The 17,793-nt window shown below is 41.1% G+C and overlaps 1 protein-coding gene across 2 annotated transcripts; it reads right to left on the bottom strand.

Annotated features, from left to right (window-relative positions):
• Positions 1 to 1,333: 1,333 nt before the first annotated feature.
• On the bottom strand, positions 1,334 to 2,066 carry LOC120442668 (hepcidin-like). Of its 2 annotated transcripts, none has more exons than XM_039619601.1 (3): positions 1,890 to 2,066; positions 1,720 to 1,791; positions 1,334 to 1,586 (listed from the first exon to the last, which is right to left on the bottom strand). In XM_039619601.1, exons 1-3 carry the CDS (start codon positions 1,974 to 1,976, stop codon positions 1,491 to 1,493), a joined length of 255 nt encoding a protein of 84 aa, XP_039475535.1. In that variant the 5' UTR covers positions 1,977 to 2,066; the 3' UTR covers positions 1,334 to 1,490. The 2 variants fall into 2 exon arrangements, with proteins under 2 accessions (XP_039475535.1, XP_039475534.1); XM_039619600.1 differs by having other exon boundaries at positions 1,720 to 1,794; positions 1,890 to 2,065.
• Positions 2,067 to 17,793: the final 15,727 nt, after the last annotated feature.

Genomic DNA, 17,793 nt, shown 5'->3' with positions numbered 1-17,793 from the left:
ACCGATTTTCTCATTCCTCAGGAATTTCCCATTTCCCAGAATTTCATAGCATAGGAAAATAAGGAGTTTTGCAAACTTTTGCACCCCCGGTATCTGTGGAGTTTGCTACTTGTTCTGAGGATTCCTGCTTCAACAACCACTCAGTATTAACAAACTGTATGTCACAGACAATGTGTGAGATTATACTGTTTTTGTCACATTGTGTCCTCAGTTACTGCCTCAACTACATGCTTGTATTACACAGTTTATCACAATAAACTTTAAGGTTATTTAAGTATAATGTGCATTTTTGTTGACATTTTAAATGTCGATTTTTCCTTTGTTATACTTGTAAAACTGAATATTATCCATCCATCCAGCCATCCATCAAAGCTGTCATAGGGCTACAAGCAGACTCAACAATACATACTAGATTATGTATTATTGTTGGGTCTCCCTTATAATATAAAGTGCCTTGAGGCTACTGTTGTTGTGATATGGTGTATAAATAAAATTGAATTGAACTGTATTTTGGAGTAATCATTGAAAATGTGTATCATTAAAATAGTCTTTCCAAGTGACATGGGCATGAATGCTGGTTAATGCTGAACATGCAAGTTCTGTTGCAATCTTTCTAGGGAGATGTGAAATCTTCTGACAATATACAGAGAGAACTGAGAAAGTGTTTGCCCTAAGCAAAGTGAAGTAGCAACACTCTTCCTATGCAGATCTGACCACAACAAAAGCATAAACGGCATTCTATATAAAGAATAGAAAAGTGTAACCTATTGCAGTGTTAACTGTTGGCACTTTCACCTCACAGTGAGAAGGTCCTGGGTTTGAATCCACTGGTTGGCTGGTGCATTTCTGAGTGAGGTTTGTATGTTTTCTTGTGTCTGTGTGGACTCCCTCTGGGGTTTCCTGTCAAACTTGGATGTTAGGTTAAACATTCATTTTGAATTAGCCACAGGGATTACTGTGAGCATGAATGCTTGTTTTTCTGTGTGTGAGCACTGTCTAGGGCAGGGGCCACTTGTGGCCCATGGCACCCCTACTTGCAGCCTGTATGGCATGAAGAAATAAAAGGCATTTTTTTTTTGTTAGGGAGGATTTGTTTGTTGCTGAGTGCAATGTTAAAGTAAGTTCTTTAAAACTCAAAAAATGATTTTTTATGAAAGCACTATGACAGCTCATTTGAGTTTGAGACTCATGGTCTAGAGTATACCCTGTACCGACCAACCAGAAAGTAGTTCTGAAAATAGATGGATGGCTGGATGGATGGATAACAGTCAGTTTTACAAATGTAACAAAGGAAAAGTCTACATTTAAAATAACAACAAAAATGCACATTATATTTAAATGTCCTTAAAGTTTATTGTGATAAACTGTGTAATACAAGCATGTAGTTGAGGCAGTAACTGAGGACACAATGTGACTAAAACAGTATAATCTCACACATTGTCTGTGACATACAGTTTGTTAATACTGAGTGGTTGTGGGAGCAGGAATCCTCAGAACCTGCAGCAAACTCCACAGATACCGGGGGTGCAGCAGCCACAGCAAAAGCGACACTTGATGCCACGCTTGTGTCTGCTGTTATACAGCATCTGTGGGAAACACAAGAGACATGAGCACAGAGTTCATCTGCAGCATCACTGCTCTTTATTTTCACCTGCTCTAACAAACACTTTCATTTAGCTGAAGTAATTTGGCCACATTCATTCAGTTAGTGTTACTTACCTTCCATGAGTCCACTGATGCCTCCTCATGTGCTGCTGCTGGATAGTCCATGCTCATTGGCTCCTCCTGCTCCTGCTAATGAATTGAGTGCAGTAGAAACCACATTGTAGCATTGAAACAAACATTTGCAGCTTGTAAGCTAATACACTTGGTTAAAGTCAAGTTCTTACTTCAGTGACTGGGACAGCAGAGCTCTGCTGAACACAGATGAATGTGAGCACGACGGCCACTGCAACTGCAACACTGAACGTCTTCATCTTAGGAGGCTTTGAGAGGCTCAAGTTTGACTCTTTCTCCTGGTGTGGATGATTGTTGTGAGCTGAGTCCTTCTGTCTGATGGTAAGTGTGTGCAGAAGTGCTGATATTTATACTGATTTGGGCCCCTGCTGCCTCGTCATCTCACAGGCACAGCTCTTACTCTACCTGATTTCAGGAACATTGCAAAATTCTTTATTTTCCTATGCTATGAAATTCTGGGAATGGGAAATTCCTGAGGAATGAGAAAATCTGTACTTTTCTCAGTCGGCATGAACTTTGACCTTTTCTTCCGATGTTTAAATATATGGGTTTCCCCAGTCCTATTGATGCAAGCGTGTTCCACGACAGTAGTTTCTGTACTCTGAGTGACGAGGCAGCAGTGGAGCAAATGAGTATAAATACCAGCACCTTTTCCTCAGTCAACCATCACAAAGGAGCTGACAAGAGTCAACGAGAGAGTCAAAGGATCTGACCACCTTAAACCACTCAAACCTCCTGAAGATGAAGGCGCAGTTAGTTGCAGTGGCCGTTGCACTCATCTGTATTTGCATTCAGCAGAGCTCTGCCACATTTGCTGAGGTAACAGACTCTTTTAAATTCATGTAATGTGCTTCTTCTGCATGAATTTGTTGTGAAGATGCTAAGATCTGTTTTCTTTCTCTACAGATACGAGAACTGCAAGAGCTACAAGAGGCTGTGAACAATGACAGTCCAGCTGCTGAACATCAGGAGGTATCAGCTGACTGATAGTATGTGGTACAACCTGTTAATAGAGCCAAGTCATTGATAGCAAAAGTAAGGTGAGCATATTTTCCCATATTTGTAATTATATGAGTACAGAGCATTTCATCATCATTCAATATTACCACTAATTATGACAAAATGCAGTAATGTACAATAGCTTTGAGCTGATGGACTGGTTCATTGGTTATTTTAAAGTTAAACCAAGCATACTTTTTTAGAATACTGTTTACTACTGTTTACTCAAACACTTTCTATACAAGTTAATTCATAAATGTTTTAGACGACCTTATCTTGACAACCTTTCACTGAATTCATTTGGAGGTGTTTTCACAGTGTGTGTTAGGTTTTGTAATGTTGATTGTCATTTATGCTTAGGAATATTTAACCATATATGCTTAGAGGTGTATAATCGATTGTGATTGTGTAGTGATAGGATGTGTGATCTTCAGTAGGCTGTAAAAGGCTTTGTGTGCATTACAGAGTGTTCTGGCTTTCACACCCACACTCTGGGAGCATGGGAGAGGTCGTACCTTGTTTTATTGTTTTATGGTAGGATAAACGTGTTGTAGTCTAAGTGCCTTTTGTTTAGATCAGGGGTGCCCAATCCCAGTCTCGAGGCTACTGTCCTACAGCTTTTAGATGCATTCTTGGTCAGACACACCTGAATCAAATGAATGGCTTGTTATCAGGCCTTTGCCAAACTTGGTGGCATACAGAAGAGGTAATCAAACCATTTGATTCGGCTGTGTTGGAGTAGGGATGCATCTAAAAGCTGCAGGACAGTAGCTCTTGAGGACTGGGATTGGGCACCCCTGGTTTAGATGAACTGCTGGACTTCCAGGCCAGCAGGTTTAGGGAAGTCATATATGGGTCATGCTTTAACCCCACACACACACACACACACACACACACACACACACACACACACACACACAGGGTATTCTTTGTTCACATGTATACCTATGTATGTTAATGTTATATGTTATATGTTAATGACCCTATGCATATTCATGTAACAACAATAAAAGGAGTGCTATGGGGAACCTGGCTGAGAGTCTGACAGAGGTCACGTGGGTGGAACGACACTTGGCTCCAGACAGGCCTCCCCGTGCACGGAAACATAAAGAACTTTGCCTACTCATGTCTTGCTTTTCTGTGTAATTACATTGTCTTCAACGTTCCAGCGAATCGGGTTAAGCTACAAACCTATCATTAATTGGTCCTCCGAGCCGGATCCCTGGAGTCGGCATTCACCGAGGAGGGAACCCTGACGTCAGTGAGACGTAAGAATTTGTCATTGTGTCGGTGGATTAGCTGTCTGTTTTCTCTCCTCGACGAATGACGATCGGCGGGATCCGAGGCTGATATTACACGCTAAGCAACGCCGAGTAAGTTGAGAGGCGACTTATAGTCCCGAAACTGGGTTAGGTTAAGAGGGTTTTGGTAAAATCGCCAAGGGCCCAAGCGTCCGTGAGTGTCCGGTTTGAAATCGCCCTGGGTTTGTGTCCCGAGCGTCCCTTGACTGGGTTTTGAGTCGCGTGACTGGGTTAGGGTCCCAAAAGAGTGTTGCTGTGTTTGTGTGAATGACTGCGGAGCAGGCGCGGGCTGTGACACGGTTGTTGTTGTTATCATGGGTCCCGAGCAAGTAAGACTGCCTCACAGGGAGATGACACATTCATGCAAGAATTCACTCCCGGCAGCGCGAGCCATTTATATTCTCATAATTGTCATGAGCGTAAACTGGTCGTGGGAGAATCTCAAATGTTGGAAGTTTTCAGAAAACACAGCAGCCTTGAAGAGCGTGCAGAGAAGGCCAGCCCACATCAGCAGCAGTTAAGCTATGCTCTGGTGAATGGCTTTCACCCACCCATTGCTGATTTCATTAGGAAGCAAAATGTTAATCATAACTCTGACCGGTCCTTCACATGCATTAACTGCACCCGCTGTGCACAGGAAGGAATTAAAGAAACACAGAAGAAGTCACAAAACTCTGCAGTCGCCGCTTCCCTAGCAGATAAAATCATTTTCCAGGGACAGACTGGAAGAGGGCTGAATAGGGGCAGAAATAAGAGAGGTGAAGGCCCGCGGGGATTTAGGTGGGAACGCGACAGAAGGAAGGAGAAATGCTATGCATGTAGAGAAAGGGGTCACTATGCTAGAGAGTGTCCTAAGCGCAAGCCTGAGTAACCCCACCTGTAATAAATGATTAGTACCACAAAACTGCCAATACACACACGTTTAGATTATTTTTTAGCTTGCCCTGATCAACAACAGCTGTGCTCCAGACCACAGATTTAATTGAGGTGGATAAGTGTTAAAAGCAATCTGCATTAAGCTTAGGGTTGCTCAAATTCAGTACAATGACATATGAGATGAAGTAAAATAGGCAAATATTTAAAGTAATAACGTGCATAGAGGCACTTGACCTGTTTGAAAGACTGTGGTCTTATTATGAGCCATTGTTGAGATATAGAGCACACCTGTGAAGACAACTATTATGCTGAACCCTGTGTAAAGCAGCTGAAAACTACATGATGGAGAAGCTGAAAGTGCAAGACTTTGCCACTGTGGGCAAAAGCACGCAACCACTGTGTGAGGTTGCGTTGCGGTCTCTTCTGAGCTGGTGAGCAAGCTACACATTATCAGATCGGGAGCTGCTGAGAACTCATCAAAGAAAGGGAAACAGAACTATGATAACTCCAGTATGTAGCGTATCCGTGAGTTCAGCTTAGGTCTTTCAGATGCGCAGCAGTTTTCCTGGATCTTGACTCGTGTGTAGAGTGTTCATAGCATCAGCATCATGTTTTTGTTTATTTGTTTTGATGGGTTGAAAAATAATTAAATAAACTTATGATCATACTTATGGATCACCATGGCACATATCATCAGCCATATAGTTTATTTAAGCAGATGAAAAAGTGAGTGTGAATGTGCCTGACGTACGCAGTGTGTGTGTGTGCGCTGTGTAAAAGTAATTGTCTCTAATTGTGAGAGCGGTGATTCTGCAGGTCACCAGCTGTTGTAAAGAGAAAAAAAAAAGAGAGTAAAAAGAGACAAAATTTACATTGTAGATGAAAAATAATTATAGGAAAAAGGTTTTGTGTTTATCAGCCAAGAACAACTACAATCTCATTTTCTGCTTTTAAGAAAGTTAAAAAAAAAAAGAGAGAGAGATGTGTGTCGGTTAAGCAGTGATAATAATAATGAAAAATGTCTTAGCTTTGTCACTTTCAGATGAAAAGCAGACCTGGATCAATTTTCCACATGCAGCGGTCGGAAGAAAGTTATAGTTTAACATCATTGGAAACCTTCAGGCCAAGTTTCTGGCTAACTTATTTACAGCACCATGTGTCCCTCAACCTCACAAGCGAGCTCTCACTCTTCCCTGAAGACAAGGAATGCAGTTCCAAAGAAAAATAACATGGCAGATAAAGAGACAGCAGCAAAGTCCTGAGCAGAGAGACCCAGCAAGCAGCAGCAGTGTGGACAAACAGCATCGGAGAAGAAGAGCAAACCATCATCCTGACTGACTGGATGAATGTCACTGTTTCTCCAACAAGCTGCAACTTCACTGTGCTTGTGAAAAGAACGTTTGAGGAGAACTGAGGAGACTGTTGGAGTTTGACATTTGCCACTTTCTGAGTAAAATGGCAAGAAGAGACAGTGGAACGCAGGACAAAGCTGAAGAAGAACTGCCGATTGTTGGACTGTTGAAGTGGGAGAGGACAACAGAGTGAGAGGAGGTGAGAACACAGAGAGTGCTGTTGTTTAATGTAGGAAATCAAAATTTGGGTTAGCAAACCTGGGAAACAGAAAACTGACTGCTTAAGTTGGAAAATTATGAAGGGATCTGAAACACTGCAAAAAGAAACGTATACAAAATCAGACACACAAGCAGAACATGCTTTAACCCTACTAACACAAACACAAGAGAGCTCATGAAGATTAGACACCATCTTGAGCATGTGAGTCTGTTTATCACCTGGTGTGATGCAAAGACCAGTGGACTCATAGCTCATTAGTTAAGAAAGGATCAATTAATAGCAGAGAAGTGTGTAGGAAAGGCAGCTTTAAGAACATGCCCTGCTGGAGATCCAGCTCCAGACATATCCATTAAACCTGCCTAATAACAAACACACATGCAATGAAAATCAGCTTCTCTCTCATCAGTGTTAAAATAGTGTCAATTTAGCAGACACTTGTTATCAAATGCTGAATTTATCCAATGCTGACAGTTAACTCTCTAGGTTACAGGACAACAGTTTAATTTTTGTGAAAAAAAAAAAAATTCTGGTTTGACCAACCAGTGATCAGACAATAAATTTAGTTGTTAATATAGTAAATTGGGAGATGCTTTCTGCTTGATTGATGCAGCACAAGTAATTTACTGTATGGGGGAAATTCTATTTTTGTGATAATATTTTCAACATGCATTTCTGTTGTCCTGTCAACTTGGTGGGTTAATAGCCGATATGCAAATTAGTTGATGGTTCTTAGATTAATGAAAGGTGATTGAATTCTAGCAGGAGTGAATGGGATGTGTTGGAGTTTGTTAGAGTGGAGACTCTAAAACACTGAGTTTCCTGTTGTGATGTGCGAGTGAATCCTGCACCCAGACACACAACTCTGAATACATAAGAACAAACTTCTTTTGTGAAATGCATGACAACATGTCACATGTTTTATGATGACGGGAAAAATGAAAACTGAATAAGATGGGTCTGTGGCCTAAATGAGTGAAAAGCACAGACCTGGGGATTAAACTCATATCTAATAACATATTAGGGTTATGTTGTGTGTTGTGCGGCTGATGGTTGGTTTGGAATTAATCTAGCTGATGATTTTTCTTTTGTTGTGAAGTTGAGCCTGCCAATTAGTATGATGGTATGATAAATCATGCCAATAGTATGATTTACCCTCCTGAGATGAGGAGCGTGTGTCATGACTTAACGAGGCCTTTTTATTTTGATACTTTCACAGTGCACTGAAAGTTTTGTTTGATGATCCCTGTTTGAGCAGATCTGCACGATTACAACAGAAGCGCTATACGACACGTCGTCGAGAAAACTGTTGCAAGTGGGCTTCTCCATTAAAATGGGCTCAGGAGAAAGTCACTTATTTGGGACAATTAGAAAATAGGTCCCTGCCCAAAAAAGGATTCAGCGAGGTAATCCGATCTAAATTCTTCTTTTCTTTTTGAAATGACGTCATTTTGCTGAGGGTGCAAACGGAACGCGACGATGGATTCCAGTATCAGCAAAGAAAGAATGTATGAATGAATGAATGAATGAATGAGTGGAAGAGAAAAAAAACCTGACTGACTGGTAAAAGCTGATAAAAGCTGACAAGACTTTACTGATGTAACACGACGGTGCGAAGTTAACCCCCACCTGACAAAGGTGCGGATGAATCTATGTGTGTTTCTTTTTACAGGAGCAGGACGATGACAGCAGCATCCTAGGTTGCGTGACGATTTAAACTTTTAGATGCCACTTTCTGTGTTTGTGAATCTATCAGGGGTGTGTTATTCATGGGCTTGTGCGCAGCGTTAACATTTACATTTCTTTTCTACAGCAGAGAGTTAATCATGTGTTTGATTATGTGAGTTACAGCAGGACACACTAATGGTTAATGTTCTTTTACTACAGGAGTACTGGGTTTATGAGTAAAGGGAACTGTGTTTACAGGCTATATGTTGATTATGCTATTACACTGTGTTCTTGGGAAAATGTTGAATATTATGGGGGAGAAGTGAAAATAGCGTGAAACACATCCTGTGTTGAAACCAGTGTCATTCCTTTTACAGCAGGCTTAACTTTAGGACCTTTTATAGCACCTCTGGAACCTGTCGACCTGTGCCTGACCACCAGGACTGTCCATGTGTGTTGTTAATGTTTGTTTTTTCTAAGAGTGCATGTAGAGGATTCAGCAGAGACGGACAAGTCACATGAGAAAGTAAATAAGAGATGCAGTGTTTATGGAATAGTTTAATATGGGGCTCATTAGCTGGCCACTACTGAGCTCCTAGTGTTAAATACGTGGAGTGACTTTGCTTAAGGGAAGTCACCGATTACATTAATGTTAACTGAGTACATGGGATGATCCGTGTCTGAGGCAAATTATCGCAATAATTGTATTTTTCTAATTTGAGAAAACCTGCACATGATACTTGTCCTGTTGATGCTGAATGCTTTATTACTCTTATGATACAATTGTTTATAAGTGTGAAGTTTGATTTCACTTCCAGATCTTGTTTTCCAGGCCATGATGGTGTGTATGCAGGCTCCTGGCGGAGCCGGGTTTTAAGCAAACTTAATATGCAAAACACGCTAACATCTTTTATTGCAGGGTTACGGAGCTGCTCCAGAGGAGATGCCGATGTTGCCTGGGACGTGATCTAGCTAACCTTTTTCTTTAGGACAGGAATCTAGGTTTGATGAGTTGACTCATGGGAGTGTCCATGCGTCAAGAGGAAGGGTCCAGAATTACATGAATTACATGAAACTATGTTTTCTAAACTATGTTTTTATGATTTTTGTGTGATTTGTGTGCAGTTCATTTACGGGTATTAAACCTATGTAAAGTGGTGCATCCATGTTCAGATGAGGCTTTGATGGTCCATAAATGAAGCTCACTGAACTAAAGAATGTGGTTTGATGATGGTTTACATGCTTTCCAGATATAAGTTTTTCCTCCTAGCAAGGAAATACAGGTGCAGCAGTCAGAGTGTTGCTGAAAGGAATCTCCTGAGAAATCTTCGGAGGCCCAGTGAGAAGCAAACCCATTCCAGGCATAGCTGACAGCCCAGGCAGTGGTTGAGGTCAAAGGTCAAGCTGTTTGGGGCCCATCATGAGATCAGATCCACAGCCACAGCAAGGACCACGAAGCTGCGTTGGAATGAGAGCTGTGCCAAGGGGGCTTTCCAGAGGCCAACAGAGGAGATTGTGGACAACAGGCGGGCACCTGAAGGATGAGGGAGCGTGCCAAGCTCCAACGACAGCGCAGAGGAGTCCCAAGGATGGCATCATGATTCTGTGAAAAGCACAGGAACCAGAAGCTATGGTGGTGATGACAGCAGTTTCCTATGAACATCACCTAATGCTGTGTCACTGTACTGTGTATACGATGACACACTGAAGACTGCTGGGATCATAACAGCAGTAAGATAACTGGATCCAGCACCCTTTCCATAGAGGGTTTTCCTGCAGAGGATGGACAATGGAGGATATGTATCCCCACAGGACAAGGAGGCCTGAAGTGAGGTGATGGAGGTTGGTAGAGGCCATAAAACTAGAGTGCTGAAGAGGTCTGCAGCTTTCACAATAGCTGAGACCCATGTTGACAAACAACAAACTCAACTGGTATGTTTGAATGTCTATTCTACATACATTTGGACTCTGGTCCTATGAACAGTGATGGAAACAACTGGAAGAGACATTTATGACGCCCTGCAGAACTTAAACCACTCTGCAGAGAGACGTGTGATTTACATGTCTTGCGGAGGAGCACCACCAAGCTGGAGTGATCTTGAAAATGTTAATTTCTCTTTTGACCATTAACAATTCATTTGTTTGCTCGTAGGATGCAGTTTACCATTGGATGAGAACTTGGATAACTTCTAATATATTTGTCAGACTGTGTACGTTGACATATGCTGAGTATAAAAATGTTTGCCTTGACACTGTCAGACATGAGGTGATCATAACTGGGTACTTTTCTAGCATAACTGTCAAAGGGGGGAATGTTAGGTTTTTGTAATGTTGATTGTCATTTATGCTTAGGAATATTTAACCATATATGCTTAGAGGTGTATAATCGATTGTGTAGTGATAGGATGTGTGATCTTCAGTAGGCTGTAAAAGGCTTTGTGTGCATTACAGAGTGTTCTGGCTTTCACACCCACACTCTGGGAGCATGGGAGAGGTCGTACCTTGTTTTATTGTTTTATGGTAGGATAAACGTGTTGTAGTCTAAGGCTACGTTCACACTGCAGGCGAAAGCGCATCAAATCCGATTTTTTTGACCCTATGCGACTCATATCCGATCACGGTATGACAGTGTGAACGGCACAAATCCGATATTTTCAAATCCGATCTGGGTCACTTTCGTATGTGGTACTGAATCCGATACGTATCCGATGTTTTAGAAAGCGACTGCTGTGTGAACGGTCAAGTCGCATTAAATCCGTCTTTTACGTCACTGACACAAGACAGACGCCAATTATCAGCGCCGGAGAAGCGCCCGATAGGACATCGCGAACGGTTTCTTGCCATCCGGTGAAACTGTTAAAGAGACCACGTTGGAGAAATGTGAACATTTTATTTTTACTGTATTTTCTGCAGATTCTGACAGAAATCTGCAACTATCCTTTGAAGCACCGCTCCTCTAAAACAGCAAAACGGATCATTGTTAGGTCATCTACATTATTATGTAAATAACAAAATAACTTAAAGCAAAAATTTGGAAACATAAAGTCCGAAGTCTTTATATTAAGGGCAATCAGTCAAACAATATTGTTTGCTCTGGGTCTAAACACAGCGAGTTGTGTGTGACATCTTCTTTTGCGCATGCGGGCCGCTTTGAGCGTTCACACTAGAGCGCGTTTGATGTCGCATTTTATGTGTAGTGTGAACAAGCAGACAAAAAAATCGGATTTGATCAAAAATCGAATTGAGCATTAAGACCTGCAGTGTGAACGTAGCCTAGGTGCCTTTGTTTAGATGAACTGCTGGACTTCCAGGCCAGCAGGTTTAGGGAAGTCATATATGGGTCATGCTTTGACCCCACACACACACACACACACACACACACACACACACACACACACACACACACACAGGGTATTCTTTGTTCACATGTATACCTATGTATGTTAATGTTATATGTTATATGTTAATGACCCTATGCATATTCATGTAACCACAATAAAAGGAGTTCTATGGGGAACCTGGCTGAGAGTCTGACGGAGGTCAAGTGGGTGGAACGACACTTGGCTCCAGACAGGCCTCCCGTGCACGGAAACATAAAGAACATTGCCTACTCATGTCTTGCTTTGCTGTGTAATTACATTGTCTTCAACGTTCCAGCGAATCGGGTTAAGCTACAAACCTATCAGTGTGCATATGAAGTTTCTAGGCTGCATGATTAATGCAGGAATCCCTCACATAGAAGAAAAAGAGAGAATAGAAAGATTTATGCAGCAGAAATTTGATACTGGACATAATAATAGAACACATCTCAACAATACTGAGAGACGTTGCACTGTGGTGAAACTATAAATTAGGTGTAACACTGTATAATGCTGTTTCAGATAATATCTGTACCAATGTTCCTCTAATTTTCACACGTGTCTGAGCGAACATACAAACTCCGTGAGCGATCCCTTGGACCACTGTGAGCGACATCAGACGTGTGCACTGTGGTCGCGCCGGCATCTAATCCATCCAAGTTACATGGTTTATTAAAATAATCAAATTACAGCATTTACATTTATGTTAGACTACTTTTAATTAACTGATTTAGCCCACTTACAATGAAAATGTAAAAAAAATCTAGTCATTGACCTGTGTAGTATGTTAACACTATTGGAAGTAAAAATAACTTGAACTTCAATTTTGAAAACAACTTTCTTTCTTTTTTAAAAAAAAAACTCTGACTTGTATTATGAGTCTGTGGTCTGGGAGAGAGTCCTGTAACTCTCTGTCTGCAAAATACAGTATATAATGACCAATGCTGGGCAATTAATTATATGGTTACTTCTTCAAAAAAGTAACTCAGTTTGGCAAACAACAAAGATTTTTGCGGCTATTTTTAAAAAAAAAATGCAGCCAAGGCATTTTTAAATAAACATTTCAAACTATTTACAGAACAATCAGGTTTCTGCATCAAATCTGATGCCACACAAATTATTTGTGCCACTCGAAAAAATAATTTCTGTCCCCTATGAGATAAAGGAGAACAACAGCCTGATACCTGCAGGCCTGACAACAGGAGATGTATCACTCCTGTAACACCTGTAACATTCAGTACTCGCCTCATTGTTCTGACACACACAACAAAACTACACTACACACTAACTACACAAGATTTGCGCTAAACGTGCAAATGTCTCACATATCAAAGCACCGCCGTCACTCCTAAAACTTCCCCCCGTTTCTTAACAACTAGATGCCACGTTGCCATATCATTTTTTGATTGGTCGACATGGTACTTTTTGGACAAATAGGAAAGGGAGAGGGGTGGAGTTTGTTTTGCTCACGGAGAGTGGAGAGTGCTTTGGAGCCTTTTTTCTTATAAAACGCCGTTTTTACGTTTATTCCGCAGTAAATATAAATAACGATAGTATTCAGGAAGAAAACCAAACATTGCATATATTTTTTTTATCACAACTCTGGTTTTACGTGGCCTATCAACACAATTTAAAAACTGGTATAAAGTCCACACTTTTTCCGTCAATTGTTCCGTCTGTCCTGCTCACATCTCCAATGGTTGGAGATGACACGTTGTCATTAACGTGGCTTCACTCCACATCAGCCACGCCGCTTTGCCAGCTAAAAGACCGGTGTCAGCACATAAGGACGCTGTCATAGCCTGTCAACCACGTTGATTAGCTGCGTATATACGAATGTAAATCGCATTATTGGCTGGACTATGGGATAAGGTGGCATCGTTCTAATACAATATGGGAGCAGCCAGTCACTCACTGACTAACACTGCAAAACAGGATTGTTAAAGTATTAATTTTAATTTCAATTCAGGTTAATTTTTTTTGTGCGCAACACAGATTTTCTGTGCGCAGAGACCGTGCCAGCAGTGCGCAATTGCGCACGTGCGCAGCTTAGAGGGAACATTGATCTGTACTATATGTGCGCTGCATCAGTTCTGCAGAACATGTAAGCAAAAATATTTCACGACACTTCAAAAAGCTCGAGTAGCTGCATCATGTGGATGTAGCGTATCACAAGCAGGCTCAAAGCCAGTACAACCAAACGTGATCAAACATCAGGCCAAGCTGGAACTGATTCCTATCTCCTGTAACTTCTACAACACTGTCCAATAGAGACACATGAATGAAATGCAGTGTCATTAAAAACACTGATGATTTTTTTCATATTCTTCAATGATCTTTATTTAAAAATGTAATATATTTACATCTGAATAAAGTTTTAGGCATCACGCTGACTGATGGATGAAGAATTCCGTTGGATTGTTCCCATCACGACCCAGGTGATCAGTCTCTTGATAGCTTTTCCTCTGGTTCCTGCTCTCTGCTGACACTCCTAGCTCTAGCCACGTTCTCCATTCCCTCTCTTTAAACAAAGTCTTATAAATAGTTTAACCATGTGCATTGAATCTGCATTTGGGTCTAAGCCTTCTATGGAGGGAATATCTCTACACAGTGACATCCATTCAATTTTCAATTCAATTCAATTTTATTTATAGAGCACCAAATGACAGCAACAGTCTCCTCAAGGCGCTTTATATTGTAAGGTATACTTACAAAGAAAAACCCAACAATCAAATGACCCCCTATGAGCAAGCACTTTGGCGACAGTGGGAAGGAAAAACTCCCTTTTAACAGGAAGAAACCTCCAGCAGAACCAGGCTCAGGGAGGGGCGGCCATCTGCTGAGACCGGTTGGGGAGGGGCAAGGAAAACAGGATAAAAACATGCTGTGGAAGAGAGACAGAGGTTAAAAACAAGTACAATTCAGCACAGAGAGGTCTATTAACACATAGAGGGTGAAGAAGAAACACCCAGTGCATGATGGGAATCCCCCGGCAGCCTAATGCTGGGCATATACTGTGCGATTTTTGGCCCATTTTGAGCCGATTTTTCAGTCGTGCGACCGTTTTGGGGATCGGCCCGAGTTTGGCCTTAATCACGTGTCGTGCATCGTATAAATGGGGTAACGAGAAGCGATTAACACCTCACGACCAGCTCCCAATCATCAAGCGTTTGGTCGTAAGGAAATCAAACCTGTTTGAAATCCTGACGGCCATCGTGAGGGTGTCAACGCAGCTTCTCACACTGCGCACGCGCAAACACAGAAATAAAAGCGAAAAGACGGAACAGCACGGCAGTGCGGCGTGTGATCCGGACACAAGCGATGGAGGCACAACTTGTAGAACTTTGGCAAGGTCATCAGAGCCTTTTCGACGTGACCTCACAAAATTATCGCGACTGCAACAACCGTGAAAATAGTGTAAGATTTTGTGTTTTAACCTTCATGCTATGGACGCACAGTGTGAGCACTCAGGTCGCACAGAGCATCGGGCCGTATAGTGTGAGACCCTGCATCGTGACCTACAAACTTCTAGCCCCTGCGAGTCAATCGGACAGTTTGAGCAGGAGCTGAATAACGCGACTGAAGAAATCGCACAGTGTATGCCCAGCTTATTGCAGCCTGCAAGGAGGATTCAGGGTCACATGAGAAGGCCATCAGCCTGCTAAAGGATACTGAAAACGCCGTCGGAATAGTGTTAGTTGTCATCACTGGTGCTGGTGGACTCATCTGAACATCTCCGAAATTTGCAAACACGCAAGTTTTCCTCTTCTTCCTCAAAATCCTCTCGGGACCGCTTCCTCGAGCCTCCAGTTTCATGGTTGTCTCTTCAAGTGCGTCTCAAAAGTTCATCACTACTGCTCGGGACCAAGCCTCGATTTTTGGTTTCATGGTTGTCAAACCTTTCTGGACCTTTTCGTGGATCCAACAGGCAGTTTCATCTTCTGGTACCTGCTGATTGACGTCCTCATCAGTGTTACCAGCATGAGGACAGCCCTCGCTATGAAGTCAGAGTCATCAAGTCAGAAGAAAACTCCTCGCTCCATCTGAATCTTTTGTTTGGTTCCAGATCTTCTTCATCCATCTCTCTAGGCCTCCTCCTGGATAGACCTGGCTGAGGATCCTCTTCAGGGATGTACTGGTGAACATCCTCACAGTCTTCAAATGCCTCATCAGAATCATCATTTTCAATGTCGACAACAACATCATTATGATCATCATCCAGTTCATTGTTGTCAACATTGGCATTATTGTCTCTCACATTAATATTGTTAATGTTTACATTGTTAACATTGCCGTCATTGAGATTGTCAATGTCAAAGACATCATATTGTTCCTCTAATTCATCTAACAGCTCATTCAGCCTCGAAAAATAGATATTATAGAGAGCACGATGAAGACTGTTCAGTAAACCCCAGAATCCACCAACAGGTTCATAAGCTGGTTCATAAGCTGGTTCATAAGCTGGTTCCTGATCTCCACTTGGAAGATTTTCTGGGTTAACCTGTCGGCCTGCAAGATCATTTTATCTTTTAATTAGCATTCATAAATATCTGCTGAAAATCAGTTTTCATCAATTTCAAGACTGAGTACATGTGCTTACCATTACGGTTATTTTGTGATTCATCTCCTCTTCCATTCATTTTGACTACAAGGAACACAAAACAACAATGATCACTAAACCTCAACTCAGAATGTTCAGCTTAATTTGCTTTTTGTGATAACTGTGCTTTTTTTGAAAACAGGATTTTCCATACATAAATGTAATTTTTAAATTATCATTTCCACATTCCCCTAAAAACCAAACGCTGTCAAGAACATGCCAAATTTGGGTTGTGAGAAGTCCAGAAGCTTGGGAGGAAAACCTCACAAAACCTTACGTTGAAAAGTTCTTGTCTTTTTTTCTGGAAGGCAGCTAATTTTGTGTTACTTTCAAGTGCCTTCATCATTGCAAATGTTAATAACTAAAGACAGCATTTTGGCTGGTATAGACTCACAACTTTGGAATGGACAAAATGCATATAGCATACATAAATGTAATTTTTTAAATTACATTTATTCCAAACCGACGAGGATTTGGGTTGTGAGGCGTCTGTGTTGAATGTAGAAGTCCACGTCTGATGCTCATCTGATGCCTCTGTCTTTCTAAATGGAGGCACAGTAACTGTGTGTGTATATGTAAGCGTGTAAAAACTGCAGATACTAAGATTAACAGCAACAGTATTTTGTCTACATCGGCCATTGTAGAAATTGATCTGATGTAAACAATAACGTGGCTACAGCGTGACGTCAAAAAACGGCGCACACTTTTGACATTGCCTGAGTAAATCTCCGTTTTCCTCGTCCACACATAAACACAAAAACGTACTTTTCAAAAATCTCCACCCTGGCAGGAGTTTTTAAAAATCTCACCTTTCAGTGACTCAATATGCTGTTTAGGTGTGGACGAGAGGCCCAAATGCATAGACAAAGCTTCAAACATAGCCGTGTACATGTGGACGTAGCCTCAGTTTCTCACAATGTAAAGTACATAAATACTGTCCTGGCCAGCAGGAAAATCAGGCTTTATATTTAAGTAAATGATCTTAAGTTTATAAACTGAAATCTGAGCTTACTTTAGTTCTTGGTAAATTGCAGAGCAGTTAATCCTCAGGGAAACGTAGAAATTTCACTAGTCGTCTGCTTTGGTTGCAGTGTCTCTTCAGTTCTGTTTTCATATGCTGATGTTTTCATCCAAAACATGTTTAAATGCTGTGATGTCATTTTAGCATCAAGGCATCACTATGGCAACCAAACAACATGCATTAAATGACGTTCCAAACATAACAACCAAGCTGATTTCAGTGCTTAATATTTAACATGTCTTTGTTATAAACTTTATTTGTACAAATCTGTGATGTTGATGTGCACAGCCTGGGATTCAGACCTCAGAGGGTTAATCCAACAAATCACGAAAAATTAGGTTTAAATTTTTGTTCATGACAGTGCAGATTTCTGACATTTTGTGTACTTTAAGTGTAGCCCTGGCTATATAAATAGGTAATTTCTTTAAATAGTTCATTTATATTGATAGTTAAATGCAAATGTTCACTGTGTTCAATAATGTGTATACAAATGCCTGTAAGGTATGTGATGTGTGTCAGTTAAATGCACAACCTTTTTATTTGTATTTTGAGGTTTGTATTGTATTTTCCAATTTCATTGTACTACTGTACTATGTATGACTGTGCAATGACAATAAAGAATTATCTTATCTTATCTTATCTTATCTTATCTTATGTCATTAT

Source organism: Oreochromis aureus, linkage group 11, assembly GCF_013358895.1.
Source record: "Oreochromis aureus strain Israel breed Guangdong linkage group 11, ZZ_aureus, whole genome shotgun sequence".
Lineage (NCBI taxonomy): Eukaryota > Metazoa > Chordata > Actinopteri > Cichliformes > Cichlidae > Oreochromis > Oreochromis aureus.
This window is presented reverse-complemented; position numbering and strand designations above follow the sequence as displayed.

Coding starts and splice junctions, on each gene's coding strand:
- LOC120442668 (XM_039619600.1), bottom strand. CDS start 1,976: ATGAAGACGTTCAGTGTTGCAGTTGCAGTGGCCGTCGTGCTCACATTC. Junction 1,795..1,889: donor CTGCTGTCCCAGTCACTGAA/GTAAGAACTTGA, acceptor TCAATTCATTAG/CAGGAGCAGGAGGAGCCAAT. Junction 1,587..1,719: donor CATCAGTGGACTCATGGAAG/GTAAGTAACACT, acceptor TGTTTCCCACAG/ATGCTGTATAACAGCAGACA.